Source organism: Saccopteryx leptura, chromosome 3, assembly GCF_036850995.1.
Source record: "Saccopteryx leptura isolate mSacLep1 chromosome 3, mSacLep1_pri_phased_curated, whole genome shotgun sequence".
NCBI lineage: Eukaryota > Metazoa > Chordata > Mammalia > Chiroptera > Emballonuridae > Saccopteryx > Saccopteryx leptura.
Window position 1 is genome coordinate 308,850,926 of NC_089505.1, and position 27,930 is coordinate 308,878,855.

The 27,930-nt window shown below is 43.4% G+C and overlaps 1 protein-coding gene across 1 annotated transcript; it reads right to left on the reverse strand.

Annotated features, from left to right (window-relative positions):
* Positions 1-27,813, reverse strand: VXN (vexin). Its single transcript, XM_066372450.1, has 6 exons — positions 27,586-27,813; positions 22,482-22,537; positions 13,212-13,362; positions 8,418-8,479; positions 3,360-3,454; positions 1-1,572 (listed from the first exon to the last, which is right to left on the reverse strand). Exons 1-6 carry the CDS (start codon positions 27,650-27,652, stop codon positions 1,389-1,391), a joined length of 615 nt encoding a protein of 204 aa, XP_066228547.1. The 5' UTR covers positions 27,653-27,813; the 3' UTR covers positions 1-1,388.
* Between the last annotated feature and the right edge of the window lie 117 nt (positions 27,814-27,930).

The window sequence follows — 27,930 nt, forward strand, 5'->3', positions numbered from 1 at the left end:
CCCTGTTCTAAACTATGCTGAGTGAAGGAGTAGATAGAACACAGGCATTGAGGCCTGACAATGCCTCATATGATTAGGTACCTTTAGACTAAACATTTAACTACTTTAAACTTGTTAGCTATTAAATGGGTAAAGCCACCTAACTCAGAGTAGTTAGAAAGACTGGGATGATATACATAAAGTGCTCAGTATCATGCCTGGCACACAGTAGGCATTTACTAAATGATAGCTATCATTATCATATTATCTTTAAAGCTACTGATGTTGACAACGGAATTAGTAATGACATTCCCATTACAAGAAGAAAAGCATAATATTATACATTATGTATAAAATTGACAACCAATTGGCTTTGACCTACCAATATGACAATTTCTTCTATTTCAACCTAATGCAAAATAATGTATTTCATTCAAATCATTTATTGTTCCAAATTTATCAAATTCTTCCCTTCAAAGATTACTTCTGGAGACACACTCCTTCCTCTAAAAACCTTCTTCAAATAAGTTGCGAGGGTAAGCAAAGCAAGGAGTCTGGTGGAGAAGTGGACCTAGTATCTAGTTCCACTGTCTGATATCTTGTCACACAACCTCTGACGGCCTTGGCTTCCCCACCTGGAGATTGAGAACAATTGTGCTTTTTCTAATGGGGGTTTTGTAAAGATAGATACCAGATGGGAAGCATTTTCAAAAGTTGAAATCATTATACCAAAGCAAGGCATTATTAATTCACTAGACTATGACATTTCAGAAAACATTAATATTTAACATTTCATCATGTTTTTTTCTATAGAAAAGCTGCATGTAAAAGAATAGAAAATTCATGCAATCATGTCCAGTGATCACCAAAACTCATCTTGACCTTACTCTCAAGCGGGTATTTGAACTATTAAGTTAATTATATAGTGCTTTGTCATTGGAAATCATACCTCATCAAAATAAAATAGGAATGACAGCAGGAATATTAAGAGCCATTGTGTTTACAAGTGCTTCAAACATCAAGTTCTTACATTTACACCAGAAATCACACATATTAGAACAACTCACAAGGAAGGTGGAAGAATCACCTGCTTCCTTCATTGAAGGACTTTAAAATTGGTTTGGAAAATGTTATTTTGGTGTGCTTTTACTTAAAGATACATACAAACTTATCACCTCTCAAAGTCACTTTCAGACCAGGGGCTTTAGCAATTCTAAGAAGGAACAGTTTTCTTTTGCCTTCGAGAGAAGTTCCTTTCCTGCGTCCTAAGATGGGGTGTTTGGGTAGCAGGGGGGATGATGTGTTTGGACCAGCTCCTTGAAGAGGTAAGTGTGGCTCCATTCCAATCCAGCTTTCTTCCCCTGTGCAGTGAATTTTGGTTAACGAAGGGCTCCTGGGGAAAGTCACCTTTAGTCGGCCTCAAAGGCGCTATTGGTAGCGCCCACATACTCGGGCTTCTTCTTATGCCTCATCCACATTTTCCGGAGGATCCTGGGAACGCTGCAGGACACACTTCCTGTCAGTGGTAGGGAGGCTTCTGCTCCCTGGGGAAGGGTTGGATACTCTTCAGTCATCTTCTTGTGATGTCTGGATCTAAAGAAAAGTCAGGGGTGTGGGGGTGGGCAGTCACTTCACTGAGCCAGACTCTACTTTCTGCTCTGAAGACAAGTGGCCTGAGCTCTTATTCATCCTCCCCTTGCACATCCTGGGACAAGGAGGAAAGGTCACTGTTGGGACCCAGGCAGGAATGACTCCCCCCTGGGGGATCCTTGAATAGGGTGAGGGAATGAGGTGGCCTTGGGCACACTGGTTTATGGACCTCAAGTTCTGCCCTTGTCCAAAGTTCTGCTTTCCCACCCCTTCCCCCTCTACATAAACAATCTTGCTGAAAAGGGTGGATGTCCCAAAGCATTGGCTTTTGAAGGAGCTTGAGCCCTGGGGTTGAATACTGCTGCCCACTTACTGTGTGACCTCAGGCAAGTGACTTAACCTCAACCAGTCTGTTTCCTCATGTGTAAAATAGGAATAATTTCATCTAACTCATTCTTTTGCAAGGAGGAAAATGAGAAAATAAAGTATCTGGCACACTGTAGGCCTCCACGAATGCTCATTTTTCTCCTCACTTTGTCTCCATAGGTGAAAGAAATGGCCTTACTTGTCAATAGCCAGGGCCCAACAACAAACTGAAATGAGAATGTCTGAGTTTAGAGAGACCGGCCCCATTTCAAACCCTTCACAATGCAGCCATGTGGATTAGTAAGGTTGGCCTCTGTTGAGATGTTGTAAGTTTTTGTGGACTTACTCTGGCAGTCACCAAAAACCACTGCTGCTTAGAACAATTTGCTACTAGAACTTAATACAATCCAAATGATTTTCTTAGTTTTCTCCAGTTAGGTCCCAATACGTTGAGTGACTTGGTTCTCTTAATTCCTTCTGGATGGCTTTCTTTTATCTAGAAGAGCTTTGTACTGGTCTTTTTCTCCTTGGACTCCCACAGTGTTCAAGGTGTGTACCACTCACATTGACATTTTAGCCCTTGGTCCCTCACACGTCCCCGTCTAACACATTCCCTAGTATGTGTCCTTCCAACTACTAGATTGTAAGTTTCTAGTAGAAAATGATAGCAATGGTTTGTGCTAAACTCTTCACTCATTATCTCATTCAGTTCTCACTATTACCATCCCCATTTTATTTTTATTAAAATAAACGAAGACATGAAAGTTTGAATAACTTGCTGAAGTCACAGCAAGGCAGTGGCATGCCAGGCAAGCAGCACCACTTGACCGCCGCCTGCAGCATGGAGGACAGTGGTGGGGACATAACACGGACAAAGGGAACTGAGCTTAAGACTCCCGTGCCATCTTCTTAGTGCACCACTGAAGGCAGGGAGGGACGCTGGGGAATTACGCATTCCTGCGACTCTGGCTGCTGGCTCTGGCTCAGAGGTAACAGCAACGTGAGAGTGATAAACTGGGTTTGAAACTTTTATATCTTATGTGCTTCTTTAGCTCTGTGCAGGGGCCCTGAACCTAATTCAAGAGGCGTTTCTGACCTCAGCATGTTGTGGGAGGTTGTGAATATGGCCTGTGATTACATTTATCTGATTAACCAAAAATCTTCCAAATGACAGTTCTTCAAGTCTAAAGAGTGGCGTTAATGAAGTGGAAACCATTATAAAAACACACACACAAAAATACTTCGGCCTAGGGAAACAGTTATGCAGGATTATTGCCCTCATTAAAAGGGAATTTGCAGCTGGCATGGATTTTGTGTCATCATCCTGAGAGTCTGTCAACCCAGCCACCTGTTACTCTTCTGCCCTGGGGGCCAGAGCAGGTGGGGCGCCCTGCAGGCAGCGGGCGGGGAAGCACAGCACTTACCCTCTTGGCAGAACAGCTCTGTTCTCTGAGCCCAGGGCAGCCGCCTCCGGCACAGCGGTGGGGGCCTTCACTGAGATCCTGGCCACTGGAACAATCTGTGTTGTCAGATAGGGGAAGAGAATTTGAGGATGTAAGTATGGCCCTAACTCTGGCTGACTGGAGCCATTGAAAGGGGAATGGCTAGACTGAACCACCAGCAACCTGGGGCAATAGTTCTTACACTTAGGTGGGCACCAGACTACCTGGAGGGCTGGTCAGCACCATCTTGTCTTGGGCCCACCTGGGTATCAATTCAGTAGATCCAATGTGAGCCTGAGAATTTGCATTTTGAACAAGTTCCTAGGTGCTGCTCATCTTGGGACCTCACTTTGAGAAAAACTTGAGAGAGGACACTTTCATTGCCTGTGTCTCTTTTTTGTCAAACCCTGCTGTTTCTTGCTTTGATATACTGCCTAGAGTTCTGCCAGCCTCTCCACTTCCTCTTCTGTAGTCTTTGGGGCCAGGCACTGAGGCCTCCTTGCTTCCAAGCAGACCTGCCACATTCCCCAGGCCCCTCCTAGATTTGCAGGGCAGACGGAGGCCACCTCTGCAGCTGCTCCTCAATGCTCCTCAGAGCCGACTCCATCTCATCTATGCAGCCCTACCTTCTGTCACCCCCAACTCCGCCTTCCGCCACCAGCGTGGGTACCAGTAGTTGCAGTCCCAGCAGGGCCATACCTGCCTTTCCCAGTGTTCATGCCCAGCTCTGCATCTTCACTTGTCTTTTCCTTCCCTCTCTGGATTGAGCCTCATCTCTGCCTGCCCTTCAAGCCCACTCCCTCCAGGAAGCCTTCCCTGAGGCTGGTGGCCTAAGTTGATTTCTCTCTGTCCCCACAGCACTGCATACCTCTGACATGTTTCAGCATCCCACCAATTCATTCTTTTTTTATGGTTCTCTACTTGTTTCATGTTTGTCCAGTTTCCTAGTCCCCAGAAAGGTCTCATGGCATGTGGCAGGGCCTGAGACTTCAGCCTTTGATGGCCTTCCTCAGCTCTCCTAAAGGAGGTGCTGGTGGTCAAGAAACATGTACAGAGGTAAACATTAACTGATGGCCCAACCTGGCCAAGTCCAGCTCTGTCAGTGGACATACACTATGCTTTGTTCCTCCACCCCAAGGCCCATGAAGGTGAAGGTCACAGTGTGTCTGGAACTGCTCAGAAATTCCGCAATGAGGATGCCATGATTCACCTCCTGCCTCTCTCCTCAGCTGGCCAGAGTTGTGGGCAGAGTTACTGTGCTACCTTGTAGCCTCTTGGGAGCTCTCTCCCTCCCCATCATGCCAAAGCCCTGGGGGAACATATACCCACTGCCCTTCTTCCCCACTGTCCTCAGCCCGATGTCCGTCAGTACACTTCAGGGTTGAGTCAGAGTTGGCTGTGTGAGCTCCGAGCTGTTCTCCAGCCTCTGAAGAGCTGCAGGACCCCAGCCCTGTCTCAGGCTCAGAGGAAAGGGTTAATCATGCTGCCTGTTTGTCTTCTGCATTATTACTGTCCCTCCCTCCCCCATTTTGTAACCATGTCTCCTTCACCACCCTATCCCATCCCGACTTGCTCTGACCTCCCAGCTACAGCTACCTCTCTGCCAAGGCACTGTCTGACCTCAGCCTTAGGCCTGTGATCCAGGCTGTGGGCCCTCTCTTCCCTTTTGAGTCAGGGTTCCACTATGTTTGTGTGATACCAGCTGTTCGAGTATCTGACAACCTGTGACAATGGCCCTGCCATCCTCATTTTCCCATGAGTACTAGGTTGGGACAGGGAGCTCCTGACAAAACAGCTTGTTTCATCTTGGCCTGTTGTGTGGTTTTCCTAGGATAGGGATGACTTAGATGAGACACGGGGGTTAGATTTCCTGCTCTGACCAGGAGTGAAGTGCTCACATCTCTGAACAACTTGTTCCATAAAGATTAGGGGCAGACAATCTGTCGGATCTCTTCTGGTTCTCACATGGCACAGCCCATGAATCTTAAGGCTGATGTTTACTGAGCACAGGGTGCTGAGCCAACCTCACTTCCAGCTATGATTCAGCCCCTATTGGGCTAACAGAGAGTGCCCACGCTCATGCTCAGAAGGAGATACAGAAGACATAATTTTTTTCAGAGTGACGCTAAGCTAGATGGTCCCCCTTCAGGGAAGGACAAGTTGACCGACTGTAGGATGGCTCTCAACTCCCTCAGGTAGGTCTCAGTGCAGAAGGGCCACATGGTCTGAGGTCACACTTTCTTGGGCATCTCAGATGCTGTGACAGGGTGAGGAGGAAATATAAAGGCCTGGCCACTTGGACCCAACTTGGGAGAACCCAGATGAGCAACACTTGCTAGCCCCACAGCTCCTACCAGGAAGGGTTGGGCCTGTGTGGCAATGCCCCCCTGCCTGCCCCCCTTCTCCTGTCACAGGTATTGATCCCTACTGCACGTCTCTTACCCTACACCCCAATCTCAGGGTTGGCTTCCGAGAGCCTGAGCTGGAGCAGGTGGCCTCCAGAGGTGTCCTAGCCTAAGATGACAGGTGTTTTGTGTTTTCACAGTGCTCGAGACCCCTTACATCTTTCGCCCTTAGCTGCACTTGGGAATTAGGCACATCCACTGTGGGGGGTCAGCCACAGAAATGCTTCTTCCTTCCACTTTTAGATGTCTACTTGGTAACACCTTCTTCTGTTTGCCTAATACAGGGGTCCCCAAACTACGGCCCGTGGGCCACATGCGGCCCCCTTAGGCCATTTATCTGGCCCCCGCCGCACTTCTGGAAGGGGCACCTCTTTCATTGGTGGTCAGTGAGAGGAGCATAGTTCCCATTGAAATATTGGTCAGTTTGTTGATTTAAATTTACTTGTTCTTTATTTTAAATATTGTATTTGTTCCCGTTTTGTTTTTTTACTTTAAAATAAGATATGTGCAGTGTACATAGGAATTTGTTCATAGTTTTTTTTATAGTCCGGCCCTCCAACAGTCTGAGGGACAGTGAACTGGCCCCCTGTGTAAAAAGTTTGGGGACCCCTGGCCTAATAGCTGAATTTCTGGCAAGAAAGACAGCAGGAGCTAGTGGTGTGCTGCAAGCCCACAGACGGTAGGAGCAAAGAACCCTCACGCCTGCTTTTCTGTGACCCTCAGAACTAGCCCAAAAGGACACTCAGTCTCTCATCATGGTGAGGCAGGATAGTAAGAGGCTAGGGCAGTTCCTTGACAAGTGGAATAAGAGAAGCTGAGATAAAACAATTAAGCCAGGGTGAACCATTTGAGAAACTTATAGCCAGCTAATGAATCACAACATTTTATATTCCCTAACCAATTTGGTTAGGAGCAAATGGTTTATGCATTCCAGATGTTCTGGGGCAGACCGCCCCCGCATCCCTCTTTGATGACATTATTTACTTATTTATTTTGTTAGAGAGACAGAGAGAGAAAAAGAGAAAGAGAGAGGGATGAGGGACAGATAGGGACAGACAGGAACAGACAAACAAGAAGAGAGTGAGATGAGAAGCATTAGTTCCTTGTTGCGGCTCCTTAGTTGTTTATTGATTGCTTTCTCATATGTGCCTTGATGGGAGGGACTACAGCAGAGCGAGTGATCTCTTGCTCAAGCCAGTGACCCTTGGGCTCAAGCCAGTGACCATGGGGTCACATCTATGATCCCTTGCTCAAGCCAGCGACCCTGTGCTCAAGCTGGTAAGCCCATGCTCAAGCCAGTGACCTCGAAGTCTTGAAACTGGGTCCTCTCCATCCCAGTTTGATGCTCTATCCATTGTGCCACTGCCTGGTCAGGCTGATGGAATTCTTTAAAAATAAAACTAACCAGGGCCCTGGCCAAATGGCTCAATGGATAGAGCATCAGTCTACCATGCAGATGTCCCGGTTCAATCCTCGGTCAGGGCACACATGAAAAGTGGCCATCTGCTTTTCTTTCTCTCCCTCTCCCCCTTCTCTCTGTTTCTTTGCCAATCGCAGCCAGTGGCTTGATTGGTTTGAGCATTGGCCCCAGATGCTGAGGATAGCTTGGATGCACCCAGGGTCAGCCTCAGGCCTCAGACAGGGGTTGCTGGGTGGATCCCAGCAGGGGAGCATGCGGGAGTCTATCTCTCTATCTCCCCTCCTCTCACTTAAAAACAAACAAACAAAAAACTAACCAGAAAACAACCCTGACTCCTCTATAAGCACATCTGATGAATCAACCTATTGAAGGACACACCTGGAAAGCTAATGAATCTTCTGTTAAGATCCTCCCCCGAGATCTCCCCTAGGATTCCTGCAGGCTAAGGAAAGAAAAAAGCCTCAAGACTAAGGACCCAAAAGTGTACTCTATCTAACACACTCACACTTTGTATCTCTGCTTTTTCTCCTAAACGATACAAAACTCACAAAATGCAACCAGTGGAGCAATGGGCAGCAGCAGCTCATCCCAGAACCTGTCTCCAAGGCCCCCTTTTCCTTTGACTTTCCAGTGCGTGAACAGCAGCCTCGCCTTGACTCACTCTGTCACTGTGATTTTATTTCTCATTGAGCTCAGGCAGCCCAGTGTGGCCCACTTCTTTCCTCACATTTCTTTCTTTAAAATATATATATATATATATTTAAATTTATTCATTGGAGAGAGAGAGAGAGAGAGAGAGAAAGAGAGAGAGAGAAAGGGAGGAGGAGTAGGAAGCATCAACTCCCTTATGTGCCTTGACCAAACAGACAAGTGCAAGGTTTTGAACCAGTGACCTCAGCGTTCCAGGTTGACACCCTATCCACTGCACCACCACAGGTCAGGCTCCTTCCATTTCTAAAAAATAAAGGCAGCCTTGCTGAGGCTCTTTCCTGAAGCTTCTTTTATGCTAAGCCCTTCCTTTTTTTCACTGTCCCTAGCTGTAACAAACAGTCTTGAAATCACCTGCACTTGTGTCGTGAAATCTTTCCTGTACGAAGCCAAGAACCCACACACTACTGGCCAGACCTAGAAAGACCTGCTCCAGGCCTTGTCCCCATCAGGTAACAATGACACAGACAGCACAACAGAAACAACTACCCAGACTTAGATACGCACCAAAGACTTTCCATAGGCTCGGTTCCCACACAGATGTGACGGTCTGGGTTCAGCAATTCCCACTGCAAAGATGAATGAAGGACACGTTACTCAGTGCACTCTGCTCTGCCTCTCTTGGGTCTACATCAATTATTAAAGCTGGCAATTCCTTCCTTCCTTCCTTCCTTCCTTCCTTCCTTCCTTCCTTCCTTCCTTCCTTCCTTCCTTCCTTCCTTCTTTCTTTTTAAAATTATCATATGTATTTTTCCATTGATAGAGAGAGAGAGAGAGAGAGAGAGAGAGAGAGAAGCATCAACTTGCCTGTCCACTTAGCTGTTCCATTTTAGTTGTGTGCTCATTGATTGCCTCCTACAAGGCCCCTACTAGGGATCAAACCCACAACCTTGGTGTGTGGGAATGATATTCCATCCACTGAACCACCCAGACAGGGCTTTTTATTTTTAAATTGGAGTTTTCATTTAATTTTATTCTATACTAGTTTCAGGTATATAGGATAGTGGTTAGAAAATCATGTACTTGACAAAGTGTCCCCACAATGTTTCAAGTACCCACCTGGCCCCATACTTAGTTACCACAAAATTATTGATTGTATTTCCTATGCTGTACTTTGAATCCCCATGACTATTTCATAACTATCAATCTGTACTTTCTAATCCCTTCACCTTTTTTACCCAGCCTTCCAACCCCCGCCCCTCTGGCAAGTATCAATCTGTTCTTTGCATCTATGTGTCTAGTTCTATTTTCTTTGTTTACTTTGTTCTTCGGATGCCACATATCAGTGAAATCATATAGTACTTGTCTTTCTCTGACTTATTTCACTTAGCATAATACTCTCTAGGTCCATACACTCTGTTGCAAAAGGTAATATTTCATTCTTTTTTATGACAAGCTAGGGATTTTTTTTATTTTTTAAAAACTTTATTCATTTTAGAGAGAGAGAGAGAAGTGGGGAGGAGCAGGAAGCATTAACTCTTGTATATGCCTTGATCGGGCAAGCCCAGGGTTTCAAACTGATGACCTCTGAGTTCCAGGTTGATGTTTTATTTATTGCACCACCACAGGTCAGGACAAGCTGGGGATTTTTAAAGGGCTTGTACCAAGCAGCAGAATTGGATAGTAGGCTCAGGTAGCAGGGCAACTAACTGCTGAGAAGGTTGCCTGCACCCCTGGCCCTCTTCCAGGGGGCAAGGATTGAGATGTAATAAGTAGGTACTCAGAGAACACACCCTCAGCCTCCCCTCCCTTCCTAAAGCACCAGATCACAGAGGTGATCAGGAGTTAAGTCTTTATGGCTTGAATCAATTCTTTACCCTGCCGCTCCTAGACATTCCTCTGTGAGAAGGAGCAGAGAAGTCCTGTCTGTGGTGGGAAGCACGGCGTCATAATGTGGACGACTCGGAGCTTCTCAGAGTCCTGACACATGGGCTGCCTGAGAGGTATGTGAGGACCTTCTTGCTATGCCTTTATTTCCAAGGCCTGATCTACTTTTGAGTAATTTCTACTCTGAAGCCTCCAGCATCTGAGCATCCACGTGTTGAGCTGAGGGAGCTGACCTAGGGTAGGAGATGGTGGGGGGAGAGGGTTGGCTTTCAATGTTGTCCTCCCCTGGGGCAGACATTCTAGGATGAGGCCCATCCTATCACACTCCTGTAGTAATAAAGCACCCTGACCCCTGAGATAACATCTTTATACCAATTTAAACAAAGTTACAAGACTACAGAGATCAAACCATGGTGTACTGTGCTCTGGAATAAATAATGTTAGCAGCTCAAATTTTGAGTGATTGCTGTGGCAGGCACTGTGCTGAGTGTAAAACATACACACATTGTCTGATTTAATCCTCACCACTACCTAGACAAGATGTTGTCATCATAGTCCCCATTTTCCAGATGAGAACGTTGAGGCTTTTATAATACACAACAGTTTCAATGAAGCTGGTGAAGATGATCTCGGGAAGAGCGAACTGCAGGGCTGGAGAAATTAGACCCGGGAGCCCCCTAATTCAGTCTGGGAGGATTGCCAGGCAGACAGACACAGGGAGGGCAAGCCGCAGAGAGAAGAGTGTCAGTGAAGGTCCAGGGATAAAGCATATAAGGGAGTAGTCACAGGATTACACAGCAGCTCCGGGTGGCTCTGTGTATGGACTGGCAGGGACAGGAGTGTCACAGGAAGTGGCCCTGGAGATGTCAGCAGAGGATAGGTCCTGGAGGGCCTTGGGCATGGTATGGGTAGCTGCAGGTGGCAAAGAATGGCAGAGGCAGGCTTTGGCTTTAGAAAGACCTTTCTGAGAGGGGGCCCGGTGGCTGAGGGCCAGGGTGGGCTGCTACACACAAGGGATGATGAAGGGACACTGAGTCCAGCAGCCCGAGGTAGGTTCCAAGAGGGAGAGATGAGACATATCTAGGAGTTGACACGCTCAGTGTTCGGTGTGTGAAGTGGTAGGTGGTATGGGGGTGGGAGAGGAAAGGAATGTTAGGAAAACATCCCAGAAGCTTGTGGAAAGATGGGCAGTGGTCCTAGCTGAGAAAGGAAAAGAAGTTTGAATGAGGAAGATTAGTTCCATTTGGAAAAGTTGATTCCGAGGAACCCAAGGACGTCTTGGTGTAGGGGTTCCACGAGTGACCAATTCTGCCAGGCCCAGGAGGTAGGGTATCCCCTTTCCAGGCCCCAGAGGCTCACCTGCTTAAGAGCTCATGGTGAGAGTTTTCCAGCTGGGCCTCTGCCTTCAGAGTGCCCACAATTTCCCATTCCCGGGTTCCTCAGTCACCTCCTATAGCTCAGAAGAGAAACAAGTCCCCAGATCTGAGGTTCCTGGAGATGCACATCCTCTGACAGAGAGAAGGAAGGCTCAGTGCCCAAGGCTGGTGCGAAGCCCTCCTCTGGAGAGCACTGGGGCCTGGCTTTGGTTCAGAAACCCTCCCGCTCCTCCACCCCCTCTAGAATAGATCAGACTTGGGGAGCTGAAGGTTGAATCAACACCCAGCTCAACTTTTTTCTTCTTCTGAACATGACTAACGCATTCCCTGCATGAGCTGACTGTCACATGTTGGGTAGATTCTCTCCATTTCATAACTTACTGTCCTCTTCTTTCAGAATAAAAGACTGACTTGGGCAATCGAAGCTTCCATGAGCTACTTAGAAAGGAAGGAAAGTGTCTCCTAAAACGAGACAGTTGGGAAGATGTTATTCTCCTGGAAGAGAAGAGGCATCAGCTAGGAAATCAGGAGATCTAAAATTTAATCTCAGCCTCATTACTAATGAGCAATGTGACCTTGGGTAGGTCACACAGTTTTCATGGTTTCAGTTTCCTCTTCTGTAAATTGGCAGGGGTACGTGCAATACGTCTGTAGTTCTCTACCTTCAGTGGGCATTAGAATCACCCAGGGAAGTTATTAAAACTCAGATTGCTGGGCCCCACCCCAGAATTTCTGACTCAATAAGTCTTAGGAGTGACCCAACATTTATATTTTTTAACAAGTTCCCAGGTGATTCTGCTGCCGTGAGGACTCCACCTTGAAAACCACTCATTAAATCATCTCTAAATCCTTGCTAATCAATTCATTCTCCTTGGACCAACATCCTTAGCATTATCTGGAAGCTTATGAGAAACATAAAACCTGGGTCCTCATTCAGTCTTACTGGACTGGAATCTGCAAACAAGATTCTCAGGTGATTCTGCTGCACGTAAAACTTTGAGGAGCATGGCCCTAAATTCACTGTATGACATTGTAGTGAAGATATTCTCTTCTCTCTCTACACACACACGCCACCCACTCACCTAAATATAGACAGAGAAAATTTATCTCTTCTTAATTTGCAAGGCAGATTGTGGTTTTCCAATGCTTTCATTCTACACACATATGTGTATATGTAATCACTTAATGAGAGAATATAGATGCTTTGTGCCTTCTTATAGTAGGATTGTAAAGAGGATCAGGGTGTTAGTGGTCAAAGAAACCTTATAGAAGAGGCATGGACGAAGGGACGTATCCAGTGGAGTCTTATTTCAGTTCTCGTAGCACACAAAATTGTTGACCCACAAAGGCTTTGACAAGGACACGCCAGACATTCTATTATGTATTTTTGGAGTTAAAATATGAATAACTTTAGGCTGTGGGCATAACAGAAATAACCTAAACCACCAATTAAAGGCAAAATACCATCATAGACTTCAGTGAGTTAGAGGAAGATGCCTGCTTGACTGCTTGAAGTGGAAGCCATTTATAAATATAGTGTGAAAGGTAAACATAGTATTTCCACCTTCCAATACAAATTTGTCCCAAAATTCTTTTTATAACTTATTGAAACAGCCTATCATTCAAAGTTAAGATGGTGAGAGTTTAAGATGGTTGTTTATCAAGAGTCTGTAAAAGTATATATACACAGCCTAGAAAATAAATAATGTAGGCGTCATCTGCTTTATGAGTCATGACTACACTGGTTTTCTCTCCCCCAGAACATAATGACTTTCATCTCCTGAATCCAGCAGGGCTTCCTGTGGAGCAAGATGGTGGATGAAAGCATCTTTGCTCACTACACACACCCGAAGCGAGTTTTATAGGTAGAAGGCGTTGTGGGGGCCGCTGTAGAGGGATCTGAGAGCAGGTGCATTCGTAGCGGGAACAGCATGTGTGGGGGCAAAGTGCAATCCCCACACCACAGGTGTTCTGCTCACCTGGCCTGACTAAGGAGTCAGACCAAACACAAGTCGGGATGCAGACACTGCTGCTGCTGCTCCAAGTGAGTCATTGTCCCCCAGGGAGGTACCAGGAACAGGGGTCAGGGCGCACATACCTGGCCTCGCAGGGGTCTTGGCAGGGTGGGGTCCTTGCTGCCATGAGCTCTGGAGCCGGCCCCACCTGCAGCCCTCACTGTCGTGGCTGTCACTACGGTGTGGCAGCAGCTCCAGGGGCCGGGAAGGGTAGAGGTCTGACTCGATCACCACCTGCGGGGAAGAGGAAGGACAGTCAGCTCATTCCCAAATCAAATCTAGGGAGCCATGGTCCAGGCCAGGGCTGCAGCTCTGCATGTTTTGGAGCCATTCATATTCCACTGAACGCTAGGAACACTGAAAACACTTGGGTACACTGGCTAGAAACAGCTAACCGCATATTGAACTTCAGCATGTCCAGTGGTGTCACAGTGCAGGAAAATGAGGGCTCTGGGGGTTCCTCGCCAGCAGTCCAATTACAGAGTCGGCATCCTGGGCTATCATGCCAAAAATCAAGGCTGGTCACCTGCACCCTGGCCTGACCCAGTCTGACAGCAGTACAGGTTATTTGAAATAAGGATAAACCTAGAAGTTGGGGTCTTAGGGTCTTGGCAGGTAAGTGGACATAGATAAAAATAAAGTGGTTACTAGGGAGAGGGGTTAAGGGGGAGGGGATGGAGGGAGTAAAGAGGAACAAATAGGCCCTGGCCTGTTGGCTCAGCGGTAGAGCGTTGGCCTGGCGTGCGGGGACCCGGGTTCGATTCCAGGCCAGGGCACATAGGAGAAGCGCCCATTTGCTTCTCCACCCCCCCCCTTTCCTCTCTGTCTCTCTCTTCCCCTCCCGCAGCCAAGGCTCCATTGGAGCAAAGATGGCCCGGGCGCTGGGGATGGCTCCTTGGCCTCTGCCCCAGGTGCTAGAGTGGCTCTGGTCGCGGCAGAGCGACGTCCCGGAGGGGCAGAGCATCGCCCCTGGTGGGCGTGCCGGGTGGATCCCGGTCGGGCTCAAGCGGGAGTCTGTCTGATTGTCTCTCCCCGTTTCCAGCTTCAGAAAAAAAAAGAAAAAAAAAAAGAGGAACAAATATAAAGTAATGAAAAATGATTTGACTTTGGGTAATGGACATATAATACAATCAATAGTTCAAATGGTATAGAAATATTTACCTGAAACCTATTATACTCTTATTGCTCAATGTTACCTCATTAAAATTAATTTTCTAAATAATTTTTAAAGAGAGAAAGAATATTAAAAAATGAGGCATAAAACATGGTCTGGCAATTGACAATAAAAATACAAATGGCCAATAAATGCGAAAAGATGCTGAACAACATTCGTAATTAAATAAACTAAAACAATCATTGTATTTTTTCTCCTATTAGATTGTCAATGATGAAAAAAATACTCATTTGGGTTCAGGCAAAACTGAGTTCAACCCCAGTTTTGACATCTTGTGTTTAGGTGGGAAAGGGACACCCTTGTCTGCCCTTGCTGTATTGGGGCATAGTAAGTGCCTGTCATTAAGACAAATTTAATTTAATTTATTTTTTATTGACTTTAGAGAAAAAGAGAGAGGGAGGGAGGGGGAGAGAGAGAGAGAAAGAGAGAGAGAGAGAGAGAGAGAGAGAGAGAAACACTAATTTGTTGTTCCACTTATTTATGCATTCAATGGTTGATTCTTTTATGTGCCCTGACCAGGAATCAAATCTGCAACCTCGGTATATTGAAACAATGCTCTAACCAACTGAGCTATCCAGCCAGAGCCTAGTAGAGATCTTAATAGCACAGCTCACTCTTTTAGTTCATGTCACATAAAGGGGTGAGTAAAAGTAGGTTTGCAGTTGTTCTCATGAAAAAATATAAATAATATTACAAGAGTAAACTGTTTTGCATACTCACAACTGTAAACCTACCTTTGCCCACCCTGGTATTTATCTACAGTGTCTGACAGTGGTTCATGTCTCCCACAGAGGAAAATAAGGGCAGCTGTCACTCTTTGCCTCAGTTTACCACAAACAGTCTTTTGCTTAGAAAATTAATATATCCCAAATTTGGTCTTAGGGTAGGAAATAAACTCTTCCTGGGACAATTTTAGGACCCAGACTTATTCATTCTATGCTTTTGGAGAAAGCTGATAATTCAGGAGCATTTGGGATTGGCTCCCTGTCTCCTCAGGGCGCTGCAGAAGGTGGTGTTTCTGTTTTCCGCAAGCCTTCAGTGCAGGCTGGGGGCAGCACCCTCCACTCGACAGTCTGTGCTTTGGCGCAGCTGTGGGTGGCCTGACACCTTGCACATACATCCTCTTTGCTCTCCTCCTTCCCTTCTTTTTGGCTCTGTGCTCTGCCATGATGTTGTCCAGAATACTGTAATTTTCTGGAGTAATGCTGGCTCAGAGTCCTATTCTCACGGACACACAGACTGTTTGACCTAAGGGCCCTGCCCCAGAATGTGAACCTCCGAGTTGAATAATACCTGTCTCATTGACACTTGCAGGGCTCTCTGAGGTTAACCTCCCATCACAAGTATTTTTGATTTTATTTTTATTGTTTCAAAGTGAGGACTGATGTGTTTTCAGACCCACTGTAGATGGAGAAAATAAGGCAGGATGTGAAAGGCTGAGGAGTCCTGGGGAAAGACCCAGCATTTCCTTCTCTGTCAGCAACAAGAACCGCCACCTCGGCTATCCCCTCTCTGCACGTGGGCTGGGGAAGAGATTGGGGAGGGAGAGAGTGGAGAGAGGCAGTGGGGCTCTGCCCATTGTTTGGTGTAGGAGGTTCTTGGTGGTGGAGATGAGGCTGGTTCCTTCCCAGGTCATGACTTAGGGCCAAATGTCTCCTCAGGGTATCTTCTCCAACCACCCTCCGCCCCCTTTTGCCAAAGGATGCTAACAGCGGGAAGGAACTGAGAGGGGTCCAGCTGAGATTTCCCTTTTGTAGCTGGCCTTGTGCTTGGTTCTCATTTCCCACAATAACAGAGGCTCTGAAAGGACCCCAGGGCAGTGCGTTAGGCCCACACCAGGGAATGGGCAGCTGAACGGATGGTTGTGGCCTCCTGAGAGCCTGGTTTATTTCTGTTCTGTAGGACATAGTCTATAGGACACAGTCCGTAGGGCTTGTTGCTACTGGTTGTGGTCTTACAACAAGTTGGTTTGAGAGTAGGTTTTTTAACACCTTGAGTACACAGTTAAGATGGTGAACCGGCAGCAGTGGGTGGGGCATATTAACAGGGAGTTAGAAAGACAGATGAGACTTGAGTAATGGAGAATCATCATGATTTGGGGTTGATGAGATCCACAGCAATGTTCACATCGAGAAATTGAGGCCAAGAGAAGTTGTACGTCTTCAAGGTCACAGAGATTATAAGGGGCAGAACCAGGACAAAAGTGTGTTTTTATTTACTTAATCATACCTGATTGAAGGACATTTGATATTTCAGTATTTTTTCTGGGATTACAGGTGATTTTTAAAAGATCTATTAAGATATATAACACGTGCACTTATCATCAATGTACAGCTTCATGAATGGTCACAAGGCGAGTCATAGAACCCTCACCCAGCTCAAGAAATAGAATGTGATTGACCACCCCTCAGTGTAAACTTCATTTTGACTTTCAATAGCAAAGATTAGTTTTGATAGTTTTTGAGTTTTATATAAATGAAATAATACTGTATGTACTTTTTCATGTAGGGTTTCTTCACTTTTCATTATGTGACAATCCTTTATTTTATGATTGTTACAGATTATTCTCATTGCTGTACATCATGAGACTATATCACTATTTATCCATTTTACTGTTTATGGGCATTTGAGTAGCTTTCAGTTATGGGCCTGTATGGCTAGTGATATGATGAATATTTTAGCAATATGACTTTATTGATGATAATTTGTATATCATAACATTGTCTCATTTCAAATATACAATTCTATATATCAATTTGCCTTTTCTAGACATTTTATAAATGAGCTTGTACCTTTAAAAAACCCCAAACTCTGGTTTTATGACTTCTGAGTGCTCTTTGACAGACTCACAGAGGTACCTACATTCAGATAAGAATTTTCCAGTACAATTGATTGTTCAGTGCATTTTGAAAAATTAGTAGATAACCAGACAAATCCCTCCTCCACAAGGTTGAAACATGGGGAGAATGCGACATTTGCAATCTCATTTCTCCATCCTTCCTGATCAACCTTTCCTGATGGTGGCCTGTTGCCTGTCATGAAGGGGCTGTGAATCCCAGTGGCAGGGCTTCCATTGTACTGGGAGTCCTCACTGACCCACACCTTTGTGTAAATTCATTACTTTGAGCTACTCTTTTTACAAAAATTTGTTTCATTATTCATTTATTTTAGAGAGAAATGACAAGAGAGAGACATCAATCTGTTCCAGAATGTGCCTGAACTGGGGATCGAACCAGCAACCTCTGTGTATTGGGATGATGTTCTAACCAACTGAGCTATCTGGCCAGGGCTGAGCTACTCTTATAATGTTGATGACATCAAGTTGATCAGGATGTCAATAAAATTGCCTAAGAATCCAAGTTGAGAAAAAAGAGAGACTGTCTAGAGAAGGAACATTGTGGGGCTGTGCCCTAGGTGTAGAAAGAAAAGGGAACTTAAGAGGAGTCCATAGAGAAGGGAAACTAGGACTGAGGGTGTTTCAGAAAGAAAAGAAACATCTTAAAGAAGCAACCTGATATCCACATGGTAGCCAGAGGAGTGAGAATAGACACAAATAAGAATTTCAGGACAAAAAATGTCATAAACATTGGTACTTTAGAGCAGATGCAAAATACGAATCATTTTCTCAAGAATGCAAAGGGAAGCCAAGAGTAAAATGGATGAGGAAAGAAGAGATCAGAGCCAATTCATTCTTCTCTGGGACTCGCTTCCCCTATCTAAGGTGGACTAAGACACCTTTTCTGTCTTTTCTAATTTGAATGTTCTGTATAAGCAAAAAATGAGTCAGGCTGTCAGGGGAAATCAGAAATTCAGAAGCAAGCTCAAAGGCCAGGGGGCTCTGTGAAGCTGTCTCACCTGGAGGAATATTGCATATTTGAAGACAAGACTCTAGCTTCTGATTTTTTTAAATCAAAAGCAATTTTTATATGTATTCATATACTTGAGTCTTTTTTTTTTCTTTGAGTAAAAGTACTTTAGAGAGGGAAAGTCAGAAACTATAAATATAGCAGTCTTTCTCAAAAACTTCCACACTCAAAACCTGAGAGCATGGCTGTATAGCGCCTGGCTGAAGCCAACTGGATATTTCAGGAGGCTGTGCCCCATGTTTTGGTGGCCTTGTGCTTCTCACATTCATGAGGCTTCACCTCCACCATTGAGAAATATCACTTTAAAGTTCTAAGTTCCCTGAGAACTTCTTTCTCTAGGACTCTAGAAAGTATGATGATTTAGTTTCCATCTTTAAAGTTTTTGTACCAAATACATGGTGACAGAAGAAAATTTGATTTTGAGTGATGGGCACACAATGCAATATACAGATCATGTATCATAGAAATGAACACTTAAAACTTATACAATCTTTTTTTTTTTTTTGTATTTTTCTGAAGCTGGAAACGGGGAGAGACAGTCAGACAGACTCCCGCATGCGCCCCACCGGGATCCACCCGGCACGCCCACCAGGGGAGACGCTCTGCCCATGAGGGGGCAATGCTCTGCCCCTCCGGGGCATCGCTCTGCCGCGACCAGAGCCACTCTAGCGCCTGGGGCAGAGGCCAAGGAGCCATCCCCAGTGCCCTGGCCATCCCTGCTCCAATGGAGCCTTGGCTGCCAGAGGGGAAGAGAGAGACAGAGAGGAAGGGGGGGTGTGGAGAAGCAAATGGGCGCTTCTCCCATGTGCCCTGGCCGGGAATCGAACCCAGGTCCCCTGCACGCCAGGCCGACGCTCCACCGCTGAGCCAACCGGCCAGGGCCAAAACTTATACAATCTTATTAACCAAGTCACCCCAATATATTTAATTTAAAAATAAAAGGGGAAAAAATTAAAGACAACTAAAAGTTTTTGTAACCACTGTTCTGTCCTTATAAAGCCAGTTGATATTGGTATAAGAAGTGATTTACACAGGAACATTATTTAAGGTTAGAAATTCAAGGCAAGAACTTGGTTGAGAACTAAATAGTCCTAACTCCCAATGGGATTGTTCCTGAGTCATGAATGATTTGTGGCTCTTTCAGATCCAAGGTAATGCCAAACTTAAGGCCTAGACCGAAACATCTATTGTGAAACTTTTCTTAAACTCTGAATTACCTACAAACAACTGCTTCCCTTTCCATTTTGGTAAAACCCACTGCTCCTTAAAAGTCAGGAGCAATTTTCTAGCCAGGTAGCTCAGTTGGTTAGAGAGTCATCCTGATATGCCAAGGTTGTGGGTCAGATCCCCAGTGAGGGCACACACAAGAACGAACCAATGAGTGCATAAAGGAGTGGAACAAAAAATTGATGTTTCTTTCTTTTTCTCTTTCTCCCTTCCTCTCTTTCTCTAAAATAACTTAATATATATTTTAAAATACTAATAAATAAAATAAAAAATTTAAAATCCCTAAATAAAAATGTCAGGAACATTTTTCTACTAGAGATGGGCTTAAGTTTTCAGGGACTAGAGAACAAAGAAATTTTCATGCCTTACAACAAAGAAATTTTCCATCCACTGAAATCCCTTTTCTTTCTAATACATAAAATATTTGCAAAAGTTATTTTAAAAAGTATATGACTGACAAAAAATAATGTGCAAAAGACAGAAGTAAGAAACCCGGAGTGAAAAAAAAATATATGAAAAGATGAAGAATGGTATTAAAGAAATGCAAATTAAAACAATAAGATATTGTCACCTATTAATTAGATTGTCAAAGATCAACAACATTGATACCACACAGTATTGGCTCAGGTGTTCTAATAAAGGTACTTTTAAAACACAGTTGCTTATTTGACAATGGCTATATAATTTTTTCAATGTTCATATTCTTTGAGCATTGTCTTTTATTTTTTTAATTGATACATAATTGACATAAATTGTGTAAGCTTAAGGAACACAAATGTTGATTTGATAGCCCAGAATTTTCATATCTATGATGTATCCTTAAAAACATTTACATAAGAGTATAAAAAACGTGTTTAAGAGTATTTCTTAGGACATTGTTTTAGTGGAAAAAATGGAGAATCTCATTTATTGACAATTTGATTAAATAATTAACCTAAGAAAACTTCTGATTTGGTTCAGGTAAAAAATTATGGTACATTCATACAATGGCATACTATACAGTCTCTATAAAAATGAAGTAGATCCTGGCTGGGTAGTTCAGTTGGTTAGAGTGCTGTCCTCATATGCTAAGGTTGTGGGTTTGATCCCCTGTCAGGACACATACAAGAATCAACCAATGAATGCATAAACAAGTGGAACATCAAATTTATGTTTCTCTCTCTAAAAATCAATCAATAAAATAATAATAATAATAAAGAATGGGGTAGGTCTATATGTATTAATAGGCATGTAAACATGTTCAAGATTTATTGTTTAGTGAAAAAAACTGCAAAACAGTATGTTATTAAGCAATAAAGCATAATAATTCTGATAGTATATGGGAAATATTCACTTAGAAAACTGCCAATGCTTATTGAATGCTCAGTATGTGTCAGGTTTTGAATTAAGCACTTTAGAGATAATTTGCTCCTTCCAATGGTTCTTGAGCTATGTACTCTTTTTTTATTCTCATTCTAATGCTAAGGAAATTAAGTCCCAGCATGGTTGGGCAACTTACCCCAGGTCAGAAAGCCAGAAATAGATAAACCTGAAATTTAACCCCAGGCAGTTTGACTCTTAAGTCTATACACCTAATTACTGTGTTCTACAACCTCTCAGGATTTATTAATACCATATTTTATATCTTCATAATGTTTCAAATTTTATAATTGGCACATACTGATTTGGATATTAAAAAAGTAATAAATGTAGGCCCTGGCCGGTTGGCTCAGTGGTAGAGCGTCGGCCTGGCGTGCAGGAGTCCTGGGTTCGATTCCCAGCCAGGGCACACAGGAGAAGCGCCCATCTGCTTCTCCACCCCTCCCCCTCTCCTTCCTCTCTATTTCTCTCTTCCCCTCCCACAGCCAGGGCTCCACTGGAGCGAAGTTTGCCCGGGAGATGAGGATGGCTCTGTGACCTCTGCCTCAGGTGCTAGAATGGCTCTGATTGCGGCAGAGCAACGCCCCGGAGGGGCAGAGCATCGCCCCCTGGTGGGCATGCCGGGTGGATCCCGGTTGGGCGCATGCGGGAGTCTGTCTGACTGCCTCCCCGTTTCCAGCTTCGGAAAAATACAAAAAAAAAAAAAAAAAAAAAAAGTAATAAATGTATATAAAAGCAACAATGACTAAAATCCCACCTTATTCCAAGGACACTTAAAATTATTTTTTAATGGAGAATAAATTTTCAAAATTTGAGATACTCAGAAAATCAAGATGCTGGTCTATGAAAATTTGTGATAGAAATTCCAGTATAACCAAGAGGAAATGATTAGCAGTTAAAATAAATCTTTTACATTAAAGTACAAAGATGTATGGACAGCTTTTACATAAAAAAAATTTGTAATTAAAATGTGAAAGTCACAGCCTCATTAGGCTCTAAAGACATGTAAATTAATTTTAAGGTAATGTCTATGCTTATTAAAGTAGGGAAAGATAATACAAAAAAATAAAAGCCAATGTTGGTGAAGTTGGAGGTAAATGAAAAAGCATGGCTGTGAGCCTGGAAGTTGTTCAGAACTACTGGTCATATGTGACAAAACTGCAAGCAGAACTATTTTTTAAAAAATCACCATTATTTCTTCCCATCTAGCTCAGTGTCTCTCACACATAATAAGAATGCAAATATTGGATAAATGGATGGATGGAATTATTTTTATTCTTTTACTTGTTAATTCTATGAGACCTATGAACCAAATAATTAATTCCCAAAATAGTATTTTGTACAAATAAACTCATTGCATTGCTATTTACAACAGTGAAAAAAAAATGGAACATTGCAAATGCCAACAACAGGAGAATACGTAAGTCAGCGATGCTATATCCCCATCGTGGACTCTGTTTAAATAAGAAAAAAAGTATTAATAAAATGAGATTTACTCTCTGTGTCTGGAAAAATGGAAGAATAGAGGGGTCTGATTTAGAGCTATGTGCTGGTTGACATTTGCCAATTATTTTGGTTAAGTGGAGAAGAGAGAATGTAGCAACAACAATGTGGGCTATAGAAAACCTTCCTGGTTAGAGTGAGAGCAGGAGAGAGAGAGTGAAGAAGCTAGACATTGCTTTTTAAATGAAAAGTCAATAAAGAAATCAAAACTGAAGTTTCCTTACATTCTTTGTCAAGAGGTGTTGAGAGCTTTTGACTCTTCTTCTGGCTGGACTGGACACTGCAAAGAGAGATTAAAGGAATAGTTTTAGAGAATACCCCTGAGGCTGGCATAGCTACAGTAACAAAACTGAGAGGTTCACGCCTGCAGTGGGGCAGGGTCACAGAGGAGGGGGAATGGGAAAAAGAGGCAAGGTGCAATAGCAATTTTAGATGTTACTTGGTTGAGTGCATCAAAGTACACAACAGCATTATTCACAATAGGCAAGAGGTGGAAACAACCCAAATGTCCATCAACAGATAAATAGGTAAAATGTACTCTATACATTCAGTAGAATATTAATGTTCTCAAGAAGAAATGGAATTCTGATACACGCTGCAACATAATGAAACATTAAGCTAAGTGAAGTAAGCCAGACACAAAATGACAAATATTGTATGAGTCTGTTGTATGAGATACCAGACTAGTCAAATTCATAAAGACAGAAAGTGAAATAGAGGTTACCAGGGGCGGGGAATAAAGAAATTGGGTGTTATTATTTAATGCAGTGATTCTCAACCAGTGTGCCACAAGAATTTTTCAAACATACAATACCTGACTATTTACCTCTTTTCCCTTAGATTGTTTAAATAAATGAATGAATGAATGAATAAACAAATAACAACAGCCAACACAACAATAGCCATCTGGTGTGAATGCCCTTAAACCATAATGATATAGGTCATATAATAGAGTTGCATCTTATTGGTCATGTCCCATAGTAAGGTTTTGTCTGATTTGTTAATTCTTGATACCAGAAATCCTTATATACAAGTATAGTCACTCAAGTTTTTAAAAAGTCATTTTGGAAGAAAAAGGTAGATAATTACTATTATTATTTTTCTTCTGTAAATCAATCAAAATTATACCTTTTTTTTTTTTTTTGTCAGACCAGCAAAAAATGTAATATATTTTTTTGGTGTGCCACAGAATTTTAGTAATTAGTTTATGTGTATCAGGAGAAAAAGAAGGTTGAAAATTGCTGGTTTGAAGGGTACAGAGTTTCTGTTAGGAATGATGAAAAAGTTCCTAACAGAAATGGATAGTGGTGATAGTTGCACTACAGTTTTAATTTTCTTAATGCTACAGAACTGTACACCTACAATGGCCAAATGGTAAGTCATATATTATGTATATTTTAATTACTTGGTTATAAAAGTTGCATTTTGTTGAAAAAAGAGATTCCCATGGCATCTCTTTTCCATATTGCTGCTAGAATGATTTACTTGGAATCTAAACCCCACTATGTCACTGCCCTGCTTAGCACTGAAATGACTTCTTGTCACCTATCAGATAAGTGATCAGACAGTGCTGTGTTATCTTCTTCAGGGCACCTGCAGCCATGACACCAATCATCCAGCGACCTGCCCAGTATACAGGTTAAGGGCCAGGGCCCCCCACTCTTCTCACTCGGGTGTGAATCACTTGCCAGTAATGTACCTTGGGCAAATTACTCATCCTTGCTAAATCTCACTTTCTTCATCTATAAATTAGGGATGATACCAGCACCTACCTCAAAGGACTGTGGTAAGGATTAAATAAACTAATTTGTATTGAGCCCTTGGGCCATCACCTGGTGAAGAGTAAGTTCCCAGGAATTAATTGTGGTTATTATGATTTTTCTCTTTCTCTGCAAGATGAAGACTAGCGAAAGGAATAGGTGATAACGTCTAGAGACTGTAGCATGCCATTATAATTTCTCTTTCTGGAGTTTTCTCCATTTCCTCTCTCTCCTATTCCCCTCATTAACCCCTCCCCATCTTTGTTTATCCCCAAGTAGATTATTTTGAATGCTGTGCTACAATTCCCCCAGAATTAAACCCACTCTGGTGTGCCTCAGGAAATAGCTTCTGGTATAAATTCTTGGTAAAACCACAGCTTTTTATCTTTTGTGTTTACTGTGAATTGTGTCTGTGAAATCTTTCTGTGAAATGTCTCTAGAAAATAAACATACACACTTGTCCTCAGTTATAGACTTGATCTATGTCCTATGCCTTTAAAATACTTAAGAAACACCATAACATTTGCTGTGGCCATCTCTCTGTAAGTTATTAAGATGGCTCAGCTAAAAAGAGTATATTGTTATTAGGTTAAACTCAATACATGTGTGTTGGAAAGAGGGTTATAATATAACAATAATAAATGTAATAATAGCTCCTCATTAAGCTTTACTAGGTGGATGGCTTATCTGCCTTATTGTACTCAGCTTCCTAGCAACTCTACGGTAGGTGCTCTTCATTTTATAGATGGGGCTACTGAGGGTTGGGGTCACACAGTTGATGATGGAACAAGGCCTATGCTCTTAACCACTAGGCAACACTGCCCATGTGACTGAACTTGTCCTCTGAAATTGTTTTGGTCATTGCCCATTGAATAAACACGGCTAAACTGTGGCATCTGGGAAAGGGCATATCAGGGAGGACTATAACCCTTTTTAGATAGATCAAAGCAACCTCTGTTTCTGCAGTTAGGGAATGTGAGGATGGAATAGTTACCAATCCCACAAGTGGTGATGTAAGATGAGCTAGCACTGTCTTCTCTCACTGATGGCCCTTTGCTTATTGGCTTTGGGGAAGCAAGCTGGGGCAAAACAAGAAGGAAGAGGCAACGTCTTTCACTTCTGGTCTAATATCAGTAGCAAATACTCCTTTTCTAGAGAACAACTTCCTGAGCACTGAATGTGCATGAATACCAGTGAATACTCAGTTTAACACCTACAGAGAGCCGTGAATAAAAATGGCAAGAAAGGAATAAGGGATTAAATATTTATCTTTGACCGAACATATTCATTGCTATAAATATGGAGCAAAAGTAGAAATCACTTGGTCAGTGATGTATTTAATGGTGCTTACTAAATGCCACGTGCTGTTCTAAAAGCCTTTGTATCTCATGTTCCCCACATAATAACCCTGGGAGATGAGTTCTAGTTCTCCCCTTGACAAAAGTGAAAACTCAGGCCCGGAGAGGTCAAGTGACCTGTCTGAGGTCACACAGTGCAGACGTGGCAGCAGTCTAGACACGTGAAGTTAAAGGCCCTGTTTTAAGTAATTTTATTCAGGTGAAGTGTGATATTGCTCCTGGACTACATAATGATTTTTTTTCTCCCTTTAAAACTTTTTAAATAAAAAATGACAGAAAATAGACATTTTAACATTTTCATATTTGTTTCCAATTGGTTTCCTTATCATATAAAAGTAATAAAAAATTAAAAGACAAGTTTAGGCCTCTCTTTGTGTTCCCTAATTCTACTTCCCTCCCTCCCCAGGACAACTAAGATTACTCATTTTATCTGGATCTTTCCAGCTTATATTTTCATACTTTTCTCAAAATATGTATCCATAAACAATATATAGCATTGTTTTGTATTTCTGAACTTAATTATTGTTATCATACATATGTAATTACATATGTAATTTTTTAGCCTACTTTTTTTTCACTCAACATTATGTGTGAAGATCTATGTCCATACACGCAGATCTACTCCATTGCTGTTGACTATTGTGGAGTGTTCCATAGTACAATGGCTCTACATTTTGCTCCTCCCTCCCCCTTTCTTTATTTTTGTGTGACAGAGACAGAGAGGCAGAGAGAGGGACAGATAGGGACAGACAGGAAGGGAGAGAGATGAGAAGCATCAATTCTTCGTTGTGGCTCCTTAGTTGTTTATTGATTGCTTTCTTATATGTGCCTTGAGGGTGGGGGGCTCCAGCAGAGCGAGTGACCCCTTGCTCAAGCCAGAAACCTTGGGCTTCAAGCCAGTGACCATGAGGTTATGTCTATGATCCCACGCTCAAGCCAGCTACCTATGCTCAAGCTGGTGAGCTTGCGCTCAGACCGGCGACCTCGGTGTTTCAAACCTGGGTCCTCTGTGTCCCAGTCTGATGCTCTATCCACTGCACCACTCCCTGGTCAGGCCCCTTCTTCTCTTCAAGGACACTTAGGTTCTTTTTAATTTCACTGTCACAGCATCAGTGCCACCATTAACATCCATGTCTACGGGAGAAGTGGAATGGCTGGGTCAGAGGGTCATGGCTGTCTTGACTTTCGAGAGTCTCCAGAGAGAGTTCCCACTCCTGCACGTGGGCAGACTCCTAGCTCTTTTTTCTCTCTGGCTATCTGGCAATAGATGTCTAAAGCTTAATTTATGTTCTGCTGGCTCTCTCTTTGTGACCAGGCTCAGTCTCTCCCCCAGACTCCCACCCCTTCCAGCAATGGCCCTGTTGATGGTTGAGGAGGAAAGAAGAAAGAAATTGTTCCAACAGGGGGTCACAACACCAGCAAATACCCAGCCAGCTTCATTCAAGTCTGACAATGAGGCTAGGGTTAAGCTGGAGACCCGGACTCAACCAGCACAACAGTGACTGAAGGGACAGAACAGAGGCTGCGGGAGAGAGGGCTGAGCTTTGGAGGGGGTAAGGGAATTTGTCCGGCCACCAGACACTTGCAGCCATCTGGGCTCTCCCCCAAAGCCCTTCCTTGGACTTGACACCATTTGTCTTGGAGCACAAATACTGACAGTCACACTTTTGGGTGGTGCTAGTTCCAGGTTAAGTTTGGGAGCACAGCCCTAGGGTCTGGGAAGAGGTCAACCTGGTGAGGGCATTATTAACCACTTCATTGGACTTTGAGTCACCGTGGGAAGAATTTCTCTTATTTCACAGCACAGTTAGAAATCAGACATTTGAGGCAGCTGGTTCCCATTTCAGAACCCACTTGCTCACAGGAGAAGAAAAGAATCTATCTGGCTGCCGGGGAATTTTGTGTTCGTCTATGTTTCCTGTAACAATGGCTTGCTGTCACTTTCATTTGGCATATTGCATTGCAGAATAGAATTAAGTGAAATAGAAATATTTAACTGTCCTGTCTCCCTAGATGGACTGTTTCTCAAAAACTGATGTTTATGCATGAACCTCCTTTTCAGAAACAACAACAAAAAATATCATCAAGACAGAGAAGCAGTCAGAGCTCAGACACCTGAGGGAAAACCATAGTAAAACAGCACGTGATTGTCCTCACCCTCCAGCATAAGGTGCCACATTAAGAGAACAGTCAAGGAGGATTTTACTCACCCTTGGAAGGAATCACAGTGGTGAAAACCTCTATATTTTCATCACTGCAGCTGTAAATCTGATGCATCGTTTCAGTCTTCTCTCCCCTAAAATGCCTGGGGACCGGAGGCCTCTCTCTGAACCCCTAGTCGCGAGGTTTCCTAATCCAGTCTGGCTCGGGGATCATTGTGTAGGTCCACAAAAGACAGGCTGGTGCTGTGAGCTCATCTCATTCCAGAGTCTTCACTGCAACTTTTTCTAATCCCATCTGTCTTTTTTTTTTTTTTTTTTTTTTTTTTTTTTTTTTTTTTTTATGAATCCTATTATTGCAAACCTTTGATTGAGTGTGGAAGCTTCAGTCCCCTC

Excerpts from the sequence above, each read along its gene's own strand:
- VXN (XM_066372450.1), bottom strand. The coding sequence starts at position 27,652 with ATGCATCAGATTTACAGCTGCAGTGATGAAAATATAGAGGTTTTCACC. Across the intron at positions 8,480-13,211 it reads CAAGACCCCTGCGAGGCCAG|TGGGAATTGCTGAACCCAGA; the intron begins GTATGTGCGCCC and ends TCATCTTTGCAG. Across the intron at positions 1,573-3,359 it reads AGAGCTGTTCTGCCAAGAGG|ATCCAGACATCACAAGAAGA; the intron begins GTAAGTGCTGTG and ends ACTTTTCTTTAG.